Source organism: Stegostoma tigrinum, chromosome 1 (genome assembly GCF_030684315.1).
Source record: "Stegostoma tigrinum isolate sSteTig4 chromosome 1, sSteTig4.hap1, whole genome shotgun sequence".
Classification (NCBI taxonomy): Eukaryota; Metazoa; Chordata; class Chondrichthyes; order Orectolobiformes; family Stegostomatidae; genus Stegostoma; species Stegostoma tigrinum.
The window spans coordinates 157955679-157976153 of NC_081354.1; the positions used below are offsets into that span (position 1 = coordinate 157955679).

Below are 20475 nucleotides of genomic sequence, written 5' to 3' on the forward strand. Positions count from 1 at the left end.
TCGCCCAATTTTGCGGGAACAGCACCCCATATTTCGCTTGGGAACCCTGCAGCCCAATGGTATCAATGTGGTCTTTACAAGCTTCAAAATCTCCCCTACCCCGGCTACATCCCAAAACCAGCCCAGCTTGACCCTGCCTCCCTAACCTGTCCTTCTTCCCAACTATCTCCCCCTCTGACATCAAGTCCCACCCCCATCTCCTATCTACTAACCTCATCCCACCTCCTTAACCTGTCCGTCCTCCCTGGACTGGCCTATCTCCTCCCTACCTACACTCACCTTTCCTGGCTCCATCCCCGCCTCTTTGGCCAGTCTGTCTGCTCTCCACTTATCTTCTTCTCTATCCAGCTTCTTTCCGCCTCCTCCTCTCTCCCTATTTGTTTCAGAACCCCCTTCCCCTCCCCCATTTCTGGAGGAGGATCTAGGCCCGAAACATCAGCTTTCCTGCTCCTCTGATGCTGCTTGGCCTGCTGTGTTCATCCAGCTCCACACGTTGTTGTTTCATATTTCCAGCATCGGCAGTTCCTACTACCCCTTAATGGGCCAGTTAGTTTACCCAATCAATAAATTAGTCAAATAAGCCAAAACGGTCTAAATTAGATTTCCAGAAGTTCTCTTGCCTTGGGTCATCATGATCATACTTCATTTCAGCAGTTGAGCAGATAATGCAGAACAATGTTCCAATGTAGGTTGACTGCACTGGGTAAGTTCTGTCTTTTAGATGAAATGCTAAACAGAAGTTTCACCTACCTTTTCAGTGATCTCAGCAAATGTAACAAACTATTGCATACACCAGTGTAGATAAAGTACTCTCATGCTGAATAAGCTATGGGCAAAACGTTCACATTAGTGCATTAACAATAGCTTATATTTCTCCAGAATGCAGTTTCAGAATTAACTCAATTTTGTAGTCAATTTGTGGATATGAAACCAATTATGCCTTGCATTATTTCATACAAAACCGTGCCAACAACTGAACTAAACATGTACGAATTGTTTAAAATCTAGGTTTTGCTCCAATACCCTTGATAAAAGCAACACGAGTTCAGATCCATTCTACTTCCACAAAATGAAAGCTTTTGAATCAGAGCTGCCATTGGACTTGCACAAATTAGACAGTTTCAGAGATAAATCACCATTTAAACAAGTTCTGCCCAAGTTTCTCAGCACTAAAATTTCACATAGGATTCACAGCCGTAATTCATGACAGAAAATTTACATGGTAGCAGCCACTAATGCAAGAGACACTTCATTTTTTCACAATTTACGTAAACCATATTTTCATTAACCCCAAATGATAATTCCACTTACTTGTGGTAGCAACAGGAATGCTGGGAAAATTGGTGGTGCTGGGAGTACTGGGCTCTGCTGGTGTTAACAATGCTGGTCCACTGTAGGTTTCAGCTGGTTGCCTGGTGCTAGGCGGATGTTGGATTGTCTGTAAAGAATGCCCTTCGGTGTTCAACAGAGACTGTTGTCCTTCAACTTGCCCATATTCATTCACAAATTCATCTTTTACTAGAAGGTTTGAAGGAGCTGGAACTAATTTGAAAAACATGTCAATCAGCATTAATGAAAGATGACTGTTCAGTACATTCAACTATTCCCAATTTTTCAAAAACATCTTTCATGTCATTCACTACGCAGTAATATAGCAGTGAGAAAACAGACAGGGGCAGCCCAATGGTATCAATGTGGACTTCACCAGCTTCAAAATCTCCCCTTCCCCCACCGCATCCCAAAACCAGCCCAGTTCGTCCCCTCCCCCCACTGCACCACACAACCAGCCCAGCTCTTCCCCTCCACCCACTGCATCCCAAAACCAGCCCAGCCTGTCTCTGCCTCCCTAACCTGTTCTTCCTCTCACCCATCCCTTCCTCCCACCCCAAGCCGCACCTCCATTTCCTACCTACTAACCTCATCCCACCTCCTTGACCTGTCCGTCTTCCCTGGACTGACCTATCCCCTCCCTACCTCCCCACCTATACTCTCCTCTCCACCTATCTTCTTTTCTCTCCATCTTCAGTTCGCCTCCCCCTCTCTCTCTATTTATTCCAGAACCCTCACCCCATCCCCCACTCTGATGAAGGGTCTAGGCCCGAAACGTCAGCTTCTGTGCTCCTGAGATGCTGCTTGGCCTGCTGTGTTCATCCGGCTTCACACTTTATTATCTTGGATTCTCCAGCATCTGCAGTTCCCATTATCACAGGCGTATAAACCTACTTTCAGCTCTCCCCCAAAATCATTCTAACCAGATTTAAAACTTAATTAAAAATGTGGTTAGCTTTCTTGCATACAGTTGTTTCCTCCTGCCATGCTCAATATCTGCTCTGCACTTACAGATTGCTCTCTGCAGATAAGTGCTTCCCAGCACAATGGCTCAAGATTTCACGTGACCTTGCAGCAAAAACATTTGGAGTTAGGAGAATGGGAAGAATTCAGCATGCCTCATGTTTTCATCCTTCATCCCTCTTTATTGTGGAGAGAGTTGATGAAAAGGCAAGGCGAACACAAAAGAAAAGCTACCTATTCATAAGCATTTTGCAGCAGCCATTGGCCCATTACGCCTCTTCCACTGGCAAAAAGAAGCTGGGAACTTAAAGGGCATCTCACAGCTGTCAGAAATCAGTTGAAGCTTCACAGCAGCAACTATGGCTCTCCACTCCAAGGTAATAGTTGCAATTTGGGAAGTTCTAATGTAGTCTTAACACGTTTGTGTTTCACTAACTTATTACAGTATTATCAATAAACTACCTAAAATTAAAATGTTCCAATTTGATAGTGATTCATGAAACCAAAAGTTCTGATCTCATATGCCTTTAAAGCGCTTCTAGGTAGGTGGGGAATTAACTGGGAATACTTATTTAATGGGCTCTTTTTGGTCAAGAGTATCACCTCAGATTCTCAACAACGTCCATAAATGTATTTACATTTTGATCTTTTGGGGAATTTCTACAAAACACACTTCAGGGAGAAAGTTTAATTCATCCCAAATGAGCTGTTCAACGCTTAAAATGTGATACATTTATTCATACACATTAACATTAAGAACAGCACAAATATCATTTTAATGCAGATTCAAAATTGTGAGCGAACTCAGCAGTACACTGCAAACAAATCCAACACTACATGTATAACGTGTCAGTACGTCCTAGCAGAAACAATTTATACTGAAAACCCAATAGTCTAAACTCTACTTGAATTCACGCAGTCAAGAAATATCAAAGAAAAACCCAGCAAAGTCACAAAATCCAGAGGACACAGCAAATTGTGGTCATTGCACACACAGCTAGATGAACCAATAAGGAGATTGGTGATAAACTTCTTACCTGAACTTTGCAGGGTCAATCCTGATAGATCTTTATTTTAAAATAAAAAGTAAGTTGTTAGTTATATTTTATCCAAATTTTGCAATATTTAACATGCCAAGTCTGAATGTTTCAGTACTGCAATTACATGTTTCTGGAAACAACAAAATAAAATTAAAACAGACACAAAGTGATTCAAATCTCAATACTGACTGTTACCAAAAATGCACTGAAATCCACTCACCCTATGGGGTCTGTGGCAAAATAAAGAGACAGGTACCCAGAATGATGTGGAGATCAGTGATGCCATAACAAACATACAACTGCAATGCAATTGCACTTTGACTCAAATTGTGAAAAATCTATTTACTGTGAATTATTTAGTTGACAAACTAGTTTTCACCATTAGTCATTTTCAACGGCTTAGATGTAGACCATGGAGTTTTGAGAACTGCACATAAAGTGTTATCGTCAAAGTACGTAACCTACGTTTAAAAAGTGTGGAGCTGGATGAACACAGCAGGCCAAGCAGCATCTCAGGAACACAAAAGCTGATGTTTCAGGCCTAGACCCTTCATCAGAGAGCTCTCTGATGAAGGGTCTAGGCCTGAAACGTCAGCTTTTGTGCTCCTGAGATGCTGTTTGGCCTGCTGTGTTCATCCAGCTCCACACTTTGTTATCTTGGATTCTCCAGCATCTGCAGTTCCTATTATCTCTACATACTTTGACGCCTCAAATTATTGATGCTGACAGACCTTACTATTCCGAATCCAGTTATAGCTGCCAAAGAGATAAGCTCAAGCCCAGGTGAGCCAAAAAGCTAAAAGTACAAGTGCAAACAGGAGCAATTTAGCTTGGCTTCAGGGGCTAATTCTATGTTACTCAAGTGTTGCAGGCTGAACATTGCTGTATTACATTAAACAACTGCCACAGCAATTGTAGTTTGTAGCTCTGTACTTTCAAGTAGTGGGAGAGTAACATTCACAGCATTATAATATTCTCCAATTTGTTTAAGTAAACAGTGATGAGAAGCTCGTTGGTAAGATGGATACAGAACGGGTTTAGTCATAGAAAACAGAGTAGCTGCGGAAGGGTGTTTTCCTGACTGGAAATCCATAACCAGTAGTGTTCTGCAAAGGTCAGCACTGGGATCCCTGTTGTATAGGATACATTCTCCTCCAAATCACATGTAAATGCAGGTGCCTGGTTAGTAAAGTTTGAGGATGACACAAAGACTGAGAAGCTGCAAATAGTGAGGAGGATTGCCAAAGGATACCGCAGGGTTTAGACAGAGAAATGGCAGACTGAGTTTAATCCAGACCAATGCAAGGTGATTCAGGTACGTACCACTTATTGGGTTTTAAAAAAAAAACACTTGCTTCTCACATCACCTTTAAACTCAACCCCAACCCCTCCTTTTTACCTTAAATCTATGCCCCCTAGTAAGTTACATTCCTACCCTCGAAAAACAGCTTCAACTATCCATTTTTTCTATACCTCTCATTATTCTGTAAAAATCTATCAGGTCATCCCTCATCCAAGTAAAAGTTACAAGATGCAAGACGGAAACATAAAGTAAGTAGCAGAACATTTAGTATCAACAACATAGAAGGGAATTTAGGTGTACAGGTTCACAGTTCCCTGTAAGTGGCAATACAAGTGGATAAGATGATTAAAAAGGCATGTTGCATGCTTGCATTCATTGGTCAGAGCACACAGTATGAAGGCTGGCAAGTCATGTTGCAGCCATATAGAACTTTACTTCGGCCATACTTGGAATATTGTGTACAGGAAAAACATGTCCCAGAGGGTACAGAAAAGACTTATCAGGATGCAGGCTGGTTTGGAGGGTATTAGCTGTAAGGGGAGATTAAATAAACTTGGTGTGTTTTCACTCGAACAAAGGATGAGGGATGGCCTGATAGACTTTTACAAAATAATGAGGGGCGTGGACAAAATGGATAGTCGAAAATATTTTGCCAAGGGTAGAAACGTCAATTACTAGGGGACATAGGTTTAAGGTGAAAGGGAGGGTTGGGGTGGAATTTAAAGGAGATGAGAGAAGCAAGTTGTTTTTTTAAAAAAAAAACACGACAGGTGGTACGTACCTGGAATACGCTGCCATATGTGGTAAAGAGAGATACAAAAGCAATGTCTTAGAGGCATCTTGACAGATATACGGACAGGCAGGCAAGGGAGAGAAATGGACTGTATAGAGGCAAAAGCTTTTTAGTTCAGAAAGGCATTGTGTCAGCTCCATCTTGGTGGGTCAAGGGGCCTGCACTGTTTTCAATAAATTTTACTTATTTTTAAAAACAATATCAGTCTCAACAAGCTTTACTGTTCATTTTACTGCCCTCTTCAGTAGTCTTTTTAATAATTTCATTACATGGAACTAAATTGCTTGAAGCAGTAATCCTTTTTCCTACCAAGCTTTCAGAAAATGTGGTTATTGTTTTCATATTTCCTTACGCATAACATAATACAATCAGGGTCAAAGTTTTAACCCTTTGCTTATTACCTAATTTTGAGAAGTTGTGATGCACAAATTGTTAAATTTTGAATGCAAGTTTTATTCAGGAAATACAGAGCATACAATATGCAAAACATTAACATGGAGTTATTTTTCCATTCTAGGCTCATTAAGATAATCTGACTACAAAAAAAGCACATGCACACAGCACAGTTGTTTACATTTAGAAAGGGAACCTTTTGCCTTTGGCATCAAACTTAAGTCCTACTTTTCTTAAGTAGTAAAGAGGGACTTGCATCTTCCCACTGTCGTATACATATATGGACTTCAGTAAAGCCATTGATGAGGTTCCACATGGTAGGCTATTGGAGAAGATACGGAGGCATGGGATTGAGGGAGATTTAGCAGTTTGGATTAGAAAGTGCCTTTCTGTAAGGCAACGAGTGGTGGCTGATGGAAAATATTCAGCCTGGAGTCTGGTTACGAGTGGTGTGCCTCAAGGATCTGTTTTGGGACCACTGCTGTTTGTCATTTTTATAAATGACTTGGACACAGGCATAGGTGGATGGGTTAGTAAGTTTGCAGATGACACTAAAGTTGGTGGAGTGGTGGACAGTGTGGAAGAATGTTGCAGGGAGACTTGGATACAGTGCAGAATTGGGCTGAAAGGTGGCAAATGGAGTTCAATGTGGATAAATGTGAGGTGATTCACTTTGGGAAGAATAATAGGAAGGCAGAATACTGGGTCACTGGAAAGATTCTTGGTAGTGTGGATGTGCAGAGGGATCTTGGTGTCCATGTACGTAGATCCCTGAAAGCTGCCACCCAGGTTGATAGTGCCGTTAAAAAAGCATACGGTGTGTTAGGTTTTATCGGTAGAGGGAGTGTGTTCCGGAGCCGTGATGTCATGATGCAATTGTACAAAACGCTAGTGTGGCCTCACTTGGAATATTGTGTGCAGTTCTGGTTGCCCCATTAAAAGGAAGGATGTGGAAGCACTGGAAAGGTGCAGAGGAGATTTACCAGGATATTGCCTGGTCTGGAGCGAAGGCCTTATGAAGAAAGGCTGAGGGACTTGGGTCTGTTGTCATTAGAGAGAAGGCGGCTAAGAGGGGACTTAATAGAGACATTCAAGATGATCAGAGGATTAGATAGGGTGGACAGTGAGAGTCTTTTTCCAAGGATGATGACGTCAGCTTGTACGAGGGGGCACAGCTACAAATTGAGAGGTGATAGATTTAAGACAGATGTCAGAGGCAGGTTCTTTACTCGGAGAGTGGTAAGGGCATGGAATGCCCTGCCTGCCAATTTAGCGAACTCAGCCACATTAGGGGCATTTAAACAATCCTTGGATAAGCATATGGATGATGATGGGATAGTGTCGGCGGATGGGCTTAGATTAGTTTACAGGCTGGCGCAACATCGAGGGCCGAAGGGCCTGTTCTGCACTGTATTGTGCTATGTTCTATATGAATGTTCAAGTAGCTAGAAAATGTTCCTATGTCTTTCACTGGAGCAGTCTTTTTCTTTCATGGTACTATTTTGCAACGTAAAACTATTTCAGCAATGAGCAGTTTGTATCCTCATAGCACAAAACTCTGGTATTCATTCTCTGTTGTATACCAGGCACAAACTCAATCCAAGACTGTTTTGAACTTGTACCAACAAATTGTGGAAAAAACAATCCAAAGTATGACATAGTGCAACTGCAAAATTCAGCAGCAGTTGAGCATTGCTGAATTTAGTAAGACAATCAACATTATCCTGACTCTCTTTGTTGGCAATCTTTCTTCCATAAATTTTAAAAAAAGAACAAAATAACTAAACAGCATTCCTTTCTACCTCTTTCAACTATGAGCCTTCTCCATAACCTTCAATCTTCTTGATTTTCTCCATTTTACGAGTAGTTCAGTCATCCCTCTGGGTTTTCCAATGATTTATCTCAAGCCCCAGCTGGCCATTGGCTACCTAATCTCTCTCTTGCACATATTCTCAGTGTGTTGGAAGTCAAGCTTCAGAATTGGGTTTTGCTCTAATTTCGATTTTAGAGCCTCAGAATTTTTGACATCTTTATTCCTTAATTCCTCTCTTCATCCATCAGTTTGCAAAGTTTTAAAACCAAAGGCTGTCATCAACTAACAATGGTTCAATACATCTGATCTTTTCTATTTTGTCAAAGGTTGGTAATATCTTGTACTAAAACTTTGTTCTTCACCTCGATTTCTCATCAGTTAAAATGAAGTGCCACTGGAAGCATCTAGCTACAAATAGGCAATTAGGCAAAATTTCAGAGAGTGGTCTTAACAAGAACAGTTAAAGAACCCTTACCAATGCCAGGTGAAACCACACGCTCATAGTGATAAGGGTTAACACAGACGCTGTCACATTTCAGATCAAATGCATATTGACAATATTTTACGTGTTTGAGTTCATTTTTGTGAAGGTCAGGCCATCTCCAGAGCCGAGCATAAATCACATGTGGAAAACCTTTGCGTCCAGCCACCTGGGAAGAATGAATTTTTTTAAGAACATTCATGTGCACAATGGTCTTATAAAATCTATGTAAACGTAAGCATGAGAATTTTGCAAAAAGGTGTTACAAAAATGTACATATAAAAGAAACATATCAATATACTAAAGAAGAAACTTCTTGAAGGTGTTAACACCAAGACTTTATAGTCTGCAATTCCAATTCACTGTTGCCCAAAATTTACAATTCTTAACTGTCAAACTATCTTTCCTTTCTGCTCTTTAACTTTAAAGCTGATGACATTATAATTGAAGTGTTAAAACTCATTAAATTAATTTTCTCCTTCTAGATTGGTATAGAATTAAAAATTGAAGAGATACTAAAATGGACACAACCTTCAAAAACACTGGAAAGGTAAATCAGTAGGACAAAGAAATATCCTAATTTTGCTTAAACAAAATAGGAAGATATTCTTTCGAAGATACCAAGGTTTTAAGGATGCAAATTGCCCTTGAAGAATATAGACAAAGTAGGAAGGAGCACAAACAGCAGGTTAGGAGGGCTAAAAGGGATTATGAAATGTCACTGGCCAGCAGGGTCAAGGAGAATCTCAAGGGATTTTACACTTATATTAGGAGCACTCGCATTGCTAAGGAAAGGAGACCCACTCAAGGGTATAGGAGGCAAGTTATGGGTGGAGCTAAAGGAAATGGCTGAGATCCTTAGTGAATATTTTACATCAGTATAAACCAAAGATAGGGATGTGAGGTTAGGGAAAAGTGCATGAATACTCTTAGGCAGGTCAATGTAATAAAGGGGAAAGTGTTAGGTGTCTTGAAACACGTCCCTAGTGTCAGACAAGGCTGCAGAGGGCAGGAGAATGGCCGATATTGTTCCTTTGTTTAAGAAAGGAAACAGACATAATGTAGGTAATTACAGGTCGATGATCCTGACAACAGTAGTGGGGAAACTGAAGAACATGAGGCACAGAATTTATTCACATTTGGGAGCAAATAGGCTGGTTAGTGATAGGCAGCATGGGCTTGTGTGGGGAAGGTCATATCTCACCACTTGATTGAGTCTTTTTGAGGAGATAAGAATGATGAATGAGGGAAGGACAGCGGATGCTGTCTACATGGCATTAGTAAGGCATGTGATAAGGTACCTCACGGCAGGCTGGTACAAACGGGATCATGGGATCAGGAGTGGGCTAGCTAGGTGGGTGCAAAACTGGTTTGGTCACAGAAGACAAAGGGTAGCTAGCAGTGGGAGAGTGCTTTTTGGAATGGAGATTAGGAGTTAGTGGTAGTCCACAGGGATCAGCATTGGAACTTTTGTTATTCGTCATAAAATGATCTGGAGGAAAATGTAGGTGGTCTAATTGCTAAATTTGTGGATTACACCAAAATTGGCGGAATTTTAAAAAGTGAGCAGAATTCTCAAAGGACACAGCAGAATATGGAGAGATTGTGGATTTGAGCAGAGAAGCAGCAGATGGCATTTAATCCAGACAGATGCAAGGTGATTCATTTTTGAAGATCAAATTTAGGTGCAAATTATACAATATATGACAGAATCCTTAGCAGCACTGGCATACTGAGGGATTGGGTCTACAGATATCAGAAGGTGGCAATGCAGGTGGTTAAGGTGTTGAAGAAGGTATACAGTACGCTTGCCTTCATCAGCTGGAGCTTGAAACATAACAGTTGGCATGTCAGGTTACAGCTGTACAAAATTTAAATTCAGCTACATTTGAAACATGGCTTGCAGTTCTGGTCGCCACACTACCAGAAGGACATGGATGCTTTGGAGAGGATTTGCCAGGATGTTGCCTGACCTGGAGGGTTTTTACGTATGAGAACGGTTTTCACTGGAAAGGGTGACCTGATAGGTCTACAAAATTATGACAGACTTAGTGAGGGTGAACAGTCAGAAGCCTTTTCCCAGGGTGAAAAAGTCAACTACAAGAGGACAGGGTGAGAGGTGGAAAGTTTAGAGGAAACATGCAAAGAACACTTCTCACACAAAGGGTGGTGGGTGCCTGGAATACAATGCTTGTGGAGATGGTTGAAGTAGGCACGTTAGCAATGTTTAAGGTGCATTTTGACAGACACACAAACAGGAGGCACAGAAATGGTTAGAAACTATGCATGGGCAGTAAGTAGCTGATCTAAATAAGGACGAGAATCAGCACTGGCTTGTTGGTCCACAGGGCTTGTTTCTGCACTGTAATGAATTATATTATATTGTTGTACATAATGTACTCCCCTCTCACACAGTACAAATGTTTTTTGCCTTGAATTTTTATTCTTGTCAAATCTCCATTTAAGCGCAAGACAAAAAAACCCGACAAAAATGTACCTTTTCTCAGCAATACTGAAATCCAGATACTCTTACTTCTGAGATTCTGTCTGTTAATGTCTAGCTCCTCATTCTAACCAGATAAAGCTTCTTTCCCTTGGCTGGTCACAGACCATGGCGACTGGATTTTTCAGTTCTACCTTATGCTCCTCTCCAGCTTTGAACAGAAATCCCAAATTCTGGCACTAGGTAGGCACCACAGCCTTCAGTACTCTCATTCTTGGCTGCAAAGAACAGTGGTAACTACTGACATTACACTGTCTTTCTATCGGTCCATTTCTTTTTGCTGCCCTGACTTGACTGGCTTCCTGTGCCATGGTACCTTTGTCAGTTAGCTCATTCACCCTGCCCTCTTATCCTCACTCTCATCCAATAAGTTGGACAATTGCAGGAATGGATACCTCTGCAGCTTCATCCAGAGTTGCCTAGCAACAGACATAACCAGGACACATCAAAACTTGAAACAATAACCACACCATATATTAAAAAAAACCCAGACAACTGACAGCCAGACTACTCAAGAATCATGACAGCACATAAACCGCCAGCCACACTCAGACAGCAACTGATCAGGGTTAAAGACCCAATAGACAGGATATACTGAGGGATTGGGTCTACAGATATCAGAAAGTGGCAATGCAGGTGGCTAAGGTGTTAAAGAAGGTATACAGTACGCTTGCCTTCATCAGCTGGAGCTTGAAACATAACAGTTGGCATGTTACGTGGCAGCTGTACAAAATTTAAGTTCAGCCACATTTGAATCATTGCTTGCAGTTCTGGTTGTCACACTACCAGAAGGACAATGATCCCAAAAGACAGGACAAATGTAGTTTATAAAATACCTTCCGGAGACTGCAAAAAATACTATGTGGAACAAACAGGCAGACAACTAGCAACCGCATTGTAGAACACCAGCTAGCAACTAGATGTCAAAGTGTGGAGCTGGATGAACACAGCAGGCCAAGCAGAATCTTAGGAGCACAAAAGCTGACGTTTCAGGCCGAGACCCTTCATCAGCTCTGATGAAGGGTCTAGGCCCGAAACGTCAGCTTTTGTGCTCCTGAGATGCTGCTTGGCCTGCTGTGTTCATTCAGCTCCACACTTTGTTATCTTGGATTCTCCAGCATCTGCAGTCCCATTATCTCTGATAGCAACTAGATGTCCTTGGTTTCAGTACACACAGACAAAAAAAAAGCCAACTTTCAACTGGGACAACACTATAATCGTTGGGCAAGCCAAACAGAGGACAGCCAGGAAATTCTTGGAGGCTTGGCATTCATTCATGAATTCCATCAACAAACACACTGAATTAGATGCGATATATCAAATATTACAATGCATAGCCAGAATATAAACCAACTCTCCTGTCAGGATACAACAGGTGATTCTCTAGCCTTGAGCATGAATTCAGGATGGAATGTTGCCTCCCTGGCACCAGGGTCAAGAAACAATCTCTGGATTATTCATGGTGCCAACTTCTAGACAGCGTAGGAATAAATCAATAGCTGAGGAGTTGGTGCAGTGGGCAAGGATCTTTGGGATCTCTTCTGGAGCAGAAAAGGGACAGGTTTCACTTGAACTGGAAGGGAAGCAACATCCTGGCAGAGAGATTTGCTAGTGCTATTCAGGAGCCTTTAAACTAGAAGTGGGGAGGGATTTGGGGGGGGGGGGGGGCAAGGGATTCTAAGTAGCAGTGAAAGTCGATAGATGAGGATGGTTCTGAATTACAATAAATCAAGTTAATTACAAAAGGCAGGCAGAGAACAAAGTAAATCTGAAGAATTAAACTGCATTTATTTCAATGCAAAGGGTCTTACAACTAAGGCTGTTGAACTCAAGGCCTGTATGACAACATGGAACCGGGACTTTGTAGCTATTACAAAAGCTTTGCTGAGGGAGGAATAGGACTGGCAGCTCAATGTTCTGGGTTTTAGATTCTAGAGGAATGATAGAAAGGGTAGAAAGAGAAGCAAGACAGGAGGCAGAGTGGTGTTTTTGTTCAAGGAAAACATTAACGTAATATACTGAAAGAGGTTATTTCTGAGGGATCATCCAGTGAAATTTTCTGGGTGGAACTCTGAAATAGGAAGGGGATGATTACCTTGGTGGGACTGTACAATTGCTCCCCCTCCCCCTGACAGAGGGAAATTGAGGAGCAAATATGTAGAGATCTCTCAGATATATCTAAGAATAACCGGGCTGTAATAGTAGGGTGTTGCAATGTTGGGTATAGTATGTGTGTATTGGAAGGCAGCATAGAATTTGTTTGGAAAATGATATGGGGGCAGGGTGAGGTCCCTTCTTGGAGAAAAAAATGTCTGCAGACAGTACCAGATGCAAAGTGTTCTTGAAATTGAAACATTGCAAAAGAAAGCTAATATTGTTAACGCAATCTAAATACAGGAACTATGGCACTCTTAGCTAATATTCCTAACACAGGAATTTGATAGAGAAAGGTGTTCCTGAATGGAAAACAGCAGGGAAGGCAAAGAATATTCCAGGAGATTTACACTGGCTGTAATTTTGAGACACTAAAGATTTAATTTATTTTTTTCGTATTATTTTGCTTTACACAAGTGGGGCTTATTGGAACAGCATACCATTAGAATTTTGTTTTATTCAGGAATAGTTATTAGTTAACGGGGGAATTGTTTGGATTGTTAGTAATTGTTAATTTGTTCAGTGTTAGAGTTTGATAATAAATTCGTACTTGTTGCTTATAAAGAGTGTATCAGGGATTTCTTTCATTTAATCACTCCTTTTTGATAGACTGGGGATGAGGGGCAGATAATAAGATAATACCACTTTTCACACCTCTTTTAATAGATTACACGGTGAGGCAAGCTTCTCCGAGTGTTTCTGTTTTAATTATCGAAGAGGTGTTTACCTATCCTCCGTAACAAGGGGAGTTTTAAACTTTCTAAACATTGATTGAGACTGGTGCATTATTAGGGGCTTGGATGGTGAGAAATTTGTTAAATATGTTCAAGAAAATTTAAATTATCTGGTAGATGTACCTACCAGAGAGAGCAAAAATCAACCTCCTCTTGGGAAATAAGGCAGGGCAAGTGACTGAAGTATTAGTGGGGGAGCACTCTGGGACCAGTGATCATAATTCTATTAATCTTAAGATAGTTATGGAATAGGGGTACAAAAGTTAAAGTTCTTAATTGCAGTAGGGCAAATTTTGATGGTATGAGACAAGAACTTTCAAGGAGTTGAACGGAGTAGACTGTTTCCAAGAGATGAGTGGCAACTGGGAGGTTTTCAACAGTGAGATAAAGAGTTCAGAGGCATTGTGCTCCTATTAGAGTGAAGGGCAAGGCTGACAGGAGTAAGGAACAATGGACGCATAAAATTATTGCGGCTCTGGTCAAGAATAAGAAGGAATCACATAGTGGGTACAGACAACTGAGATCAAGTGAATCTCCTAAAGCGTAGGGACATTCTTAGGAGGAAAATCAAGGATGAGCGATAACAGATAAAACTAAGATAAAGAGATTCTACAAGTACATTAAAGAGCAAGTGGGCAACAAGTAAAGAGAATAGGGCCCCTTAAAGATCAACAAGGTTGTCTATGTATGGGGCCACATGAGTTAGGAGGGATATCAAACAAATATTTTGTGTCAGATTTTACTGTAGTGAATGAAATGTAGGCTAGGGAACTCAGGGAAATAAATAGAGATGTTTGAAAACAGTTATAACATCTACAAGATATCTGGATAGGTACAAGAATAAGAAAGGTTTAGAGAGATACTGACCAAACACAGGCAAGTGGAACTGGTTTAGTTGGGGAAACTTGGCTGGCATGGGCAAGTTAGACCGAAGAGTCATTCAGAACAGAAACAGACCCAGTGAGAATGACTCTCTTGGTTAGGAAGTCTTGAAGGGGTGCACAGTCTCAAGATACAGGTAGGCCATTTAGTACTGAGAGAAGAAAAAAATTCCTCACTCAAAGGGTAGTAGGCTTGTGAATTTACCAACCGTGCTAGAAAGGCCCTTTCACTGAGTAAGATCAAAGACAGAAGCTGATACATTTTTCAGAAATTAATGGCAAAGGAGATGGGAAGCAGGAATATGACATTGAGATACAGTATCAGTAATGATCATAGTGAATGACACAGCAGGCTCAAAGAGCCAAATGGCCTACTCCTAGTTTCTATGCTTTTACTTACCAAACTACCAGCACTATGTTCAACAGCATGCTCTCCTTAAGTTTTATCACAGTCGCAAAGCCCAACAACCTGTCTGTTCTAATCCCATTTTCCTGCACTTGACCCATAGCCTTGTATGCCTTAGAATTACAAGGGTACATTTAAATACTACTTGGATATTTTGGGAGGTTTCTGCCTCTACCACTTTTAACAGACATCGAGTTCCAGATTGCCACCGGCCTCTGGGTGAAAAGAAAATTCTTCACATCCCCTCTAAACATCCTGCTCCTACATCTCTAAAGCTATGCTGTCCCTTTATCAAGGGTAAAAGTTTATTCCTTTCTATGCCAATCATAATTTTACATATCTCATTCATGTCATGCCTCAGTCTCCTGTGCTCCAAAGAAAACACCAATTTATCCATTCTCACTTCATAACTAAAAATTTCCAACCCAGACAACATTCTGGAAAATCTCCTCTGCACCCTCAGCATTGTAACCACACCCCTTCTATAATGCAGATTCCAGAACTGCACACAATACTCTAGCTTAACTAATGTTTCTCAATGACCCTCAAAAGGATGTGGATGCTTTGGAGAGGGTGCAGAGGAGGTTCACCAGGATGTTGCCTGGTATGAAGGATGCTAGCTATGAAGAGAGGTTGAGTAGATTAGGATTATTTTCATTAGAAAGACAGAGATTGAGGGGGGACCTGATTGAGGTCTACAAAATCATGAGGGGTATAGACAGAGTGGATAGCAAAAAGCATTTTTCCCCCCCAGAGTGGGGAACTCAATTACTAGGGGGTCACAGGTTCAAAGTGAGAGGAGGAAAGTTTAAAGGAGATATGCGTGGAAAGTTCTTTACACAGAGGGTGGTGGGTGCCTGGAATGCGCTGCCAGCAGAGGTGGTAGACGCAAACACGTTAGCGTCTTTTAAGATATATTTGGACGGGTACATGGATGGGCAGGGAGCAAATGGACACAGGCCGTTAGAAAATAGATGACAGATTAGACAGTGGATCTTGATCGGCACAGGCTTGGAGGGCCGAAGGGCCTGTTCCTGTGCTGTAGGTTTCTTTGTTTTATACAATTCCAATTCTGTGCCTCAGCTAATAAAGGCAGTATTCCATGTGCCGCCTTAACCATTTTATCTTCCTGTCCTGTTACTTTAAGGGACCAGTAGATATGCACATCACTTCCCCTGACCCTCAGTGCTTCCAAGGAGCCAACCTTCATCATGTGTTCTCTTGCCTTGTTTGTCCTGCCCAAGTGCATCACCTCACACTTAGGATCAGAGTCATACAGATGTCCAGCACAGAAACAGACCCTTTGGTCCAACTCATCCATGCAGGCGAAACATGCTAGATAACTCTAGTTCCATTTGAAAGCAATTGGCCCATATCTCTTTAAACCCTTACAAATCATAGAACCATTCAGATGTCTTTTACATATTGCAATTGTACAAGCCTCCACAACTTTCTCAGGCAGCTCATTCTGAAAAAACCCTCCGCATGAAAAAAAATGCCACTTAGGTCACTTAAATCTTTCCCCTCTCATCTTAAACCTCTATTTTGGACTCCCCCTTGCCAGGGAAAATACCTTGGATATTTAACCTATCCATGTCCCTCATGATTTTATAAACTTCTATAAGGTCACCCCCAACCCGCCTCCGGCACTAACCCCAACTCTATCGCAGGGAAAGTAGCCCTACCCTATTCAGGCTCTCAGTCATAGAGTTATACATCATGGAAACAGGCCCTTCGCCCAAACTGGTCCACGTGACCACTGTACCCATTCAGCTAGTTCCAACTGCCCACATTTGGTCCATATCCCTCTAAACCCTTCCCATCCCTGTACTTATCCAAATGTTTTTTAAATGTAGCTATTGTACCTGCCTCAACCACTTTCTCTGGCAGCCCATTCCATACAAGCACTACTCTCTGCATGAGGAGGCTGCCCCCCAGGACCTCCTTAATTCTTTCCCCTCTCACCATAAGCCTTTCCCCTGAAGTTTTCAATTCCCGATCCCTGAGAAAAAGACTATATGCACTCATCCTATCTATGCCCCTCATGAATGTATACATCTCAATAAGATCACCCCTTATTCTTCCATGTTGCAAGGAATAAAATTCAATCGTAGCCAACATCTCCCTATAACTCAGGCCTACTAGTCCTGGCAACATCCTCATAAATCATCTTTGCACATTTTCCAGTTTAACTATGTCTTTCGTATAACAGGATTACCAAAACTGTACATGATATTCCAACTGCTGCCTCACCAACAACTTATACAACTGTAACAATGCCCCAACTCCTACACTCAATGCCTCGACCGATGAAGGGCAGCATGCTAAATGCCTTCTTCAACACCATTTACTTGCAATGCCGCTTTCAACAAACTATGTAGTTGTACTCCTTGGTCCCTCAGGTCCACAACACTCCTCAAGACCTTACCATTCACTGTGTTAGTCCTATCTTAGTCTGACTTTGCACTGTACAACACCTCACACTTAACTGTATTGAATCATGGCTGCCAATCCTCAGCCACTTCTCCATCTGATCAAGGTCCCTCTAATTTTTGATAACCTTCCTCACCATCAACGATACCTCCTAATTTTGTATCATTCGCAAACTTGCTAATCATGCCTTGTACATTCACATCCATATTATTTACGTAAACAACAAAGGTTCCAGCACCAACCCCGTGGCTCAATCTCCCTATAGCTCAAACCCTCCAGCCCTAGTAAATTCCTTGTAAATCTTTTCTGAACCCTTTCAAGTTTCACAACATCCTTCCTATGGCACGGAGACCAGAATAACACGCAGTATTCCAGAAGTGGCGTAACCAACATCCTGTAGAGCATCAACATGACCTTCCAATTCTCTAATTCAATGCACTGACCAATAAGGCAAGCATATCACGCCCCTTCTTCACTATCCTGTCCACCTGCGACTCCACTTTCAAGGAAATATGAACTTGCACTGCAAGGTCTCTTTGTTCAGTAATACTCCCCAGGGCCTTACCATTAAGCGTATAAGTCCTGCCCTGATTTCAGTTTCCAAAATGCAGCATCTCATTTATCTAAATTAAACTGGTGTAAGAAAGGCAAAGTTACAGCGATCATGGGAGATTTCAATATGCAGGTGGGCTGGGAAAGTCATTAGTGGTTTGCAGGAAAAGGAAGCTGCAGAATGTCGAAACGAGATGGCTTTTTGGAGCAGCTTGTGGTAGAGCCCACCAGGCAACACCGGATTTAGCGTTTTGCACTGAGGCAAATTTGATAAGGAGGTTTAAGGTGAAGGAATCCTTAGGAGGCAGTGATCATAATATGATCAAATTTACTCTGCAATTTGAGGGGAGAAGATAGAATCAGAGGTAATGGTACTACAGCTGAATAAAGACACAGAGGCATGATGGAGGAGCTGGGCAGAATTGACTGGGAGAGGATCCTGGCAGGAAAGACAGTGGAACACAGTCATGGCAGGAGTTTCTAGAAGTAATTCAGAAGACACAGCAAAAATTCATCCCTAGGATAAAGAAGCGTGGTACAGGGACGATGAGGCAACCATGGTTGACTAGAGAGGTCAGGGATAGCATAAAATCAAAAGAGAAAGCATATAATATGGTGAAGAGCGATGAGAAACCAGAGGACTGGGAAGTTTACAAAGGCCAACAGAGGGCCACAAAAACAAACAAGGAAGGAGAAGATTAAATGAGGGTAAGCTAGCCAGTAAAATAAATGAAGACTGTTCAAGTCTCTTTAGATACATAAAGGCCAAGAGAGATGCAAAAGTGGATGTTGGGCCACTGGAAAATGATGCTGGAGAGATAGTAGTGGGGAACAAGGAAATGCCTGAGGAACTGAATAACTACTTTGCATCAGTGTTCACAGTGTAAGACTTGAGTAATACCCCAGTAGTTTGAGAGAGTCAGGGGGCAGAGCTGAGTATAGTGGCCATCACCAAGGCGAAGAAGCTAGAAAAACTGAGCGACCCAAGGGTGGATAAATAACCCCGGACCAGACAGACTGCACACCAGACTTCTTCAGGAGACAGCTGGAGAGATAGTGGAGACATTAGTGATGATCTTTCAGGAATCATCCCAGTGGACTGGAAAATCACAAACGTTAACACCCCTGTTTAAAAAGGGAGTAAGGCAAAAGACTGAAAATTATAGGCCAATTAGCCTAACCTTGGTTGTGGATAAGATTTTAGAGTCCAGTGTGAAGGATGAGATTTTTGAATACTTGGAAGCGCATGGTAAAATAGGGCAAAGTCAGCGCAGCTCATCAAGGGGAGGACATGCTTGACAAATCAGTTAAGAATTTTTTGAGGAGGTAACAAGCAGATTAGACCACTGAGAGCTAATAGATGTTATCCATGTGGATTTCAAGAAGACACCTGACAATGTGCCACACAGCGTCTGCAGAATAAGATAAGGGCCCATGGTGTTACAGGCAAGGTACTAGCATTGATAGAAGATTGGCTGTCTCGCAGAAAGCAGAGGCTGGGTCTAAAAGGGTCTTTCTCAGCAAGGCAGCCGGTGACAAGTGGTGTTCCACTAAGGTCAGTATTGGGACCACAACTTTTCACATTATAAATGAATGAACTAGATGAAGGAACTGAGAGAATTCTGGCTAAGTTTGCAGAACACACAAAGATAGGTTAAGGGACAAGTAGCAATGAGGATGCGGGGATGTTGCAGAAGGATTTGGACAGGTTAAGAGAGTGGCAGATGGAGTACAAAGGGGAAAATGTGAGGTCATACACTTTGGCAAGAAGAGGTATGGGCTATTTTCTAAATGTGGAAAAAATTAAAAGTCTGAAGTGCAAAGAGACTTGAGAGTTTAGTTCAGGATTCTCTGAAGGTAAACTTGCAGGTTGAGCCAGTAGTTAGGAAGGCAAATGCATTTATTTTGAGAGGCCTTGAATATGAAAGCAGGGATGTACTTCAGAGTCTTTGGTCAGGCCACTTTGGTGTATCGTGTGCAGTTTTGGACCCCATATTTGTGGAAAGAAGTATTGGCCCTGGAGCAGGTTCAGAAGAGGTGGATGAGAATGATCTCAGGAATAAAAAGCTTAACATATGAGGAACATTCGAGGACTCTGGGTCTGCAGTCATTGGAGTTTAGATGGATGAGGGGGATTTAATTGAAACTTACAGAATACTGATTGGCCTGGACAAAGTGGGTGTTGGGAAGATGCTTCCATTAGTGAGCGAGACTAGGACCTGACGGCACAGCCTAAGAGTAAAGGGAAGGCCCTTTAGGCTGGCGATAAGGAGAAACTTCTTCAGCCAGAGAGTGGTGGATCAATGGAATTCGCTGCTGCAGAAGGCTGTGGAGGCCAGGTCAATGTGTACATATAAGACAGCGATAGATAGGTTCTTGATTGTCATAGGGATCGAGCGTTAAGGGGATCAAGGGTTATGGAGAGAAAGCAGGAGGATGGGATTGAGAAATGATCAAATGGCAGAGCATACCTAATGGGCTGAATGGCCTAAACTCCATCTGCCATTTCTTGGTCCATTAGTCCATCTGATCAAGATCCTGTGGTACTCTGAGATAAACATCTTCACTGTCCACTACACTTACTCAGGTTGAATTCTCTTTGTCACTGATTAGCCCAACAGACCGATGAATCTATATCCTCTTGTAATCTAAAGCTATCCTCTTCACTATTTACCATGCACCAATTGTCATATGATG

General features: G+C 41.9%; 1 protein-coding gene across 2 annotated transcripts in view; it reads right to left on the reverse strand.

Annotated features, from left to right (window-relative positions):
- Nucleotides 1-20475, reverse strand: part of LOC125451037 (mothers against decapentaplegic homolog 4) — a 100078-nt gene that overhangs the window by 52888 nt on the left and 26715 nt on the right. For both annotated transcript variants that reach the window (XM_048527713.2, XM_048527722.2), the window contains exons 3-5: nucleotides 8110-8284; nucleotides 3330-3359; nucleotides 1312-1542 (exon numbers count right to left, since the gene is read on the reverse strand). In XM_048527713.2, coding sequence (XP_048383670.1) covers nucleotides 1312-1542; nucleotides 3330-3359; nucleotides 8110-8284 — 436 coding nt within the window. The remainder of the gene's footprint in view (nucleotides 1-1311; nucleotides 1543-3329; nucleotides 3360-8109; nucleotides 8285-20475) is intronic.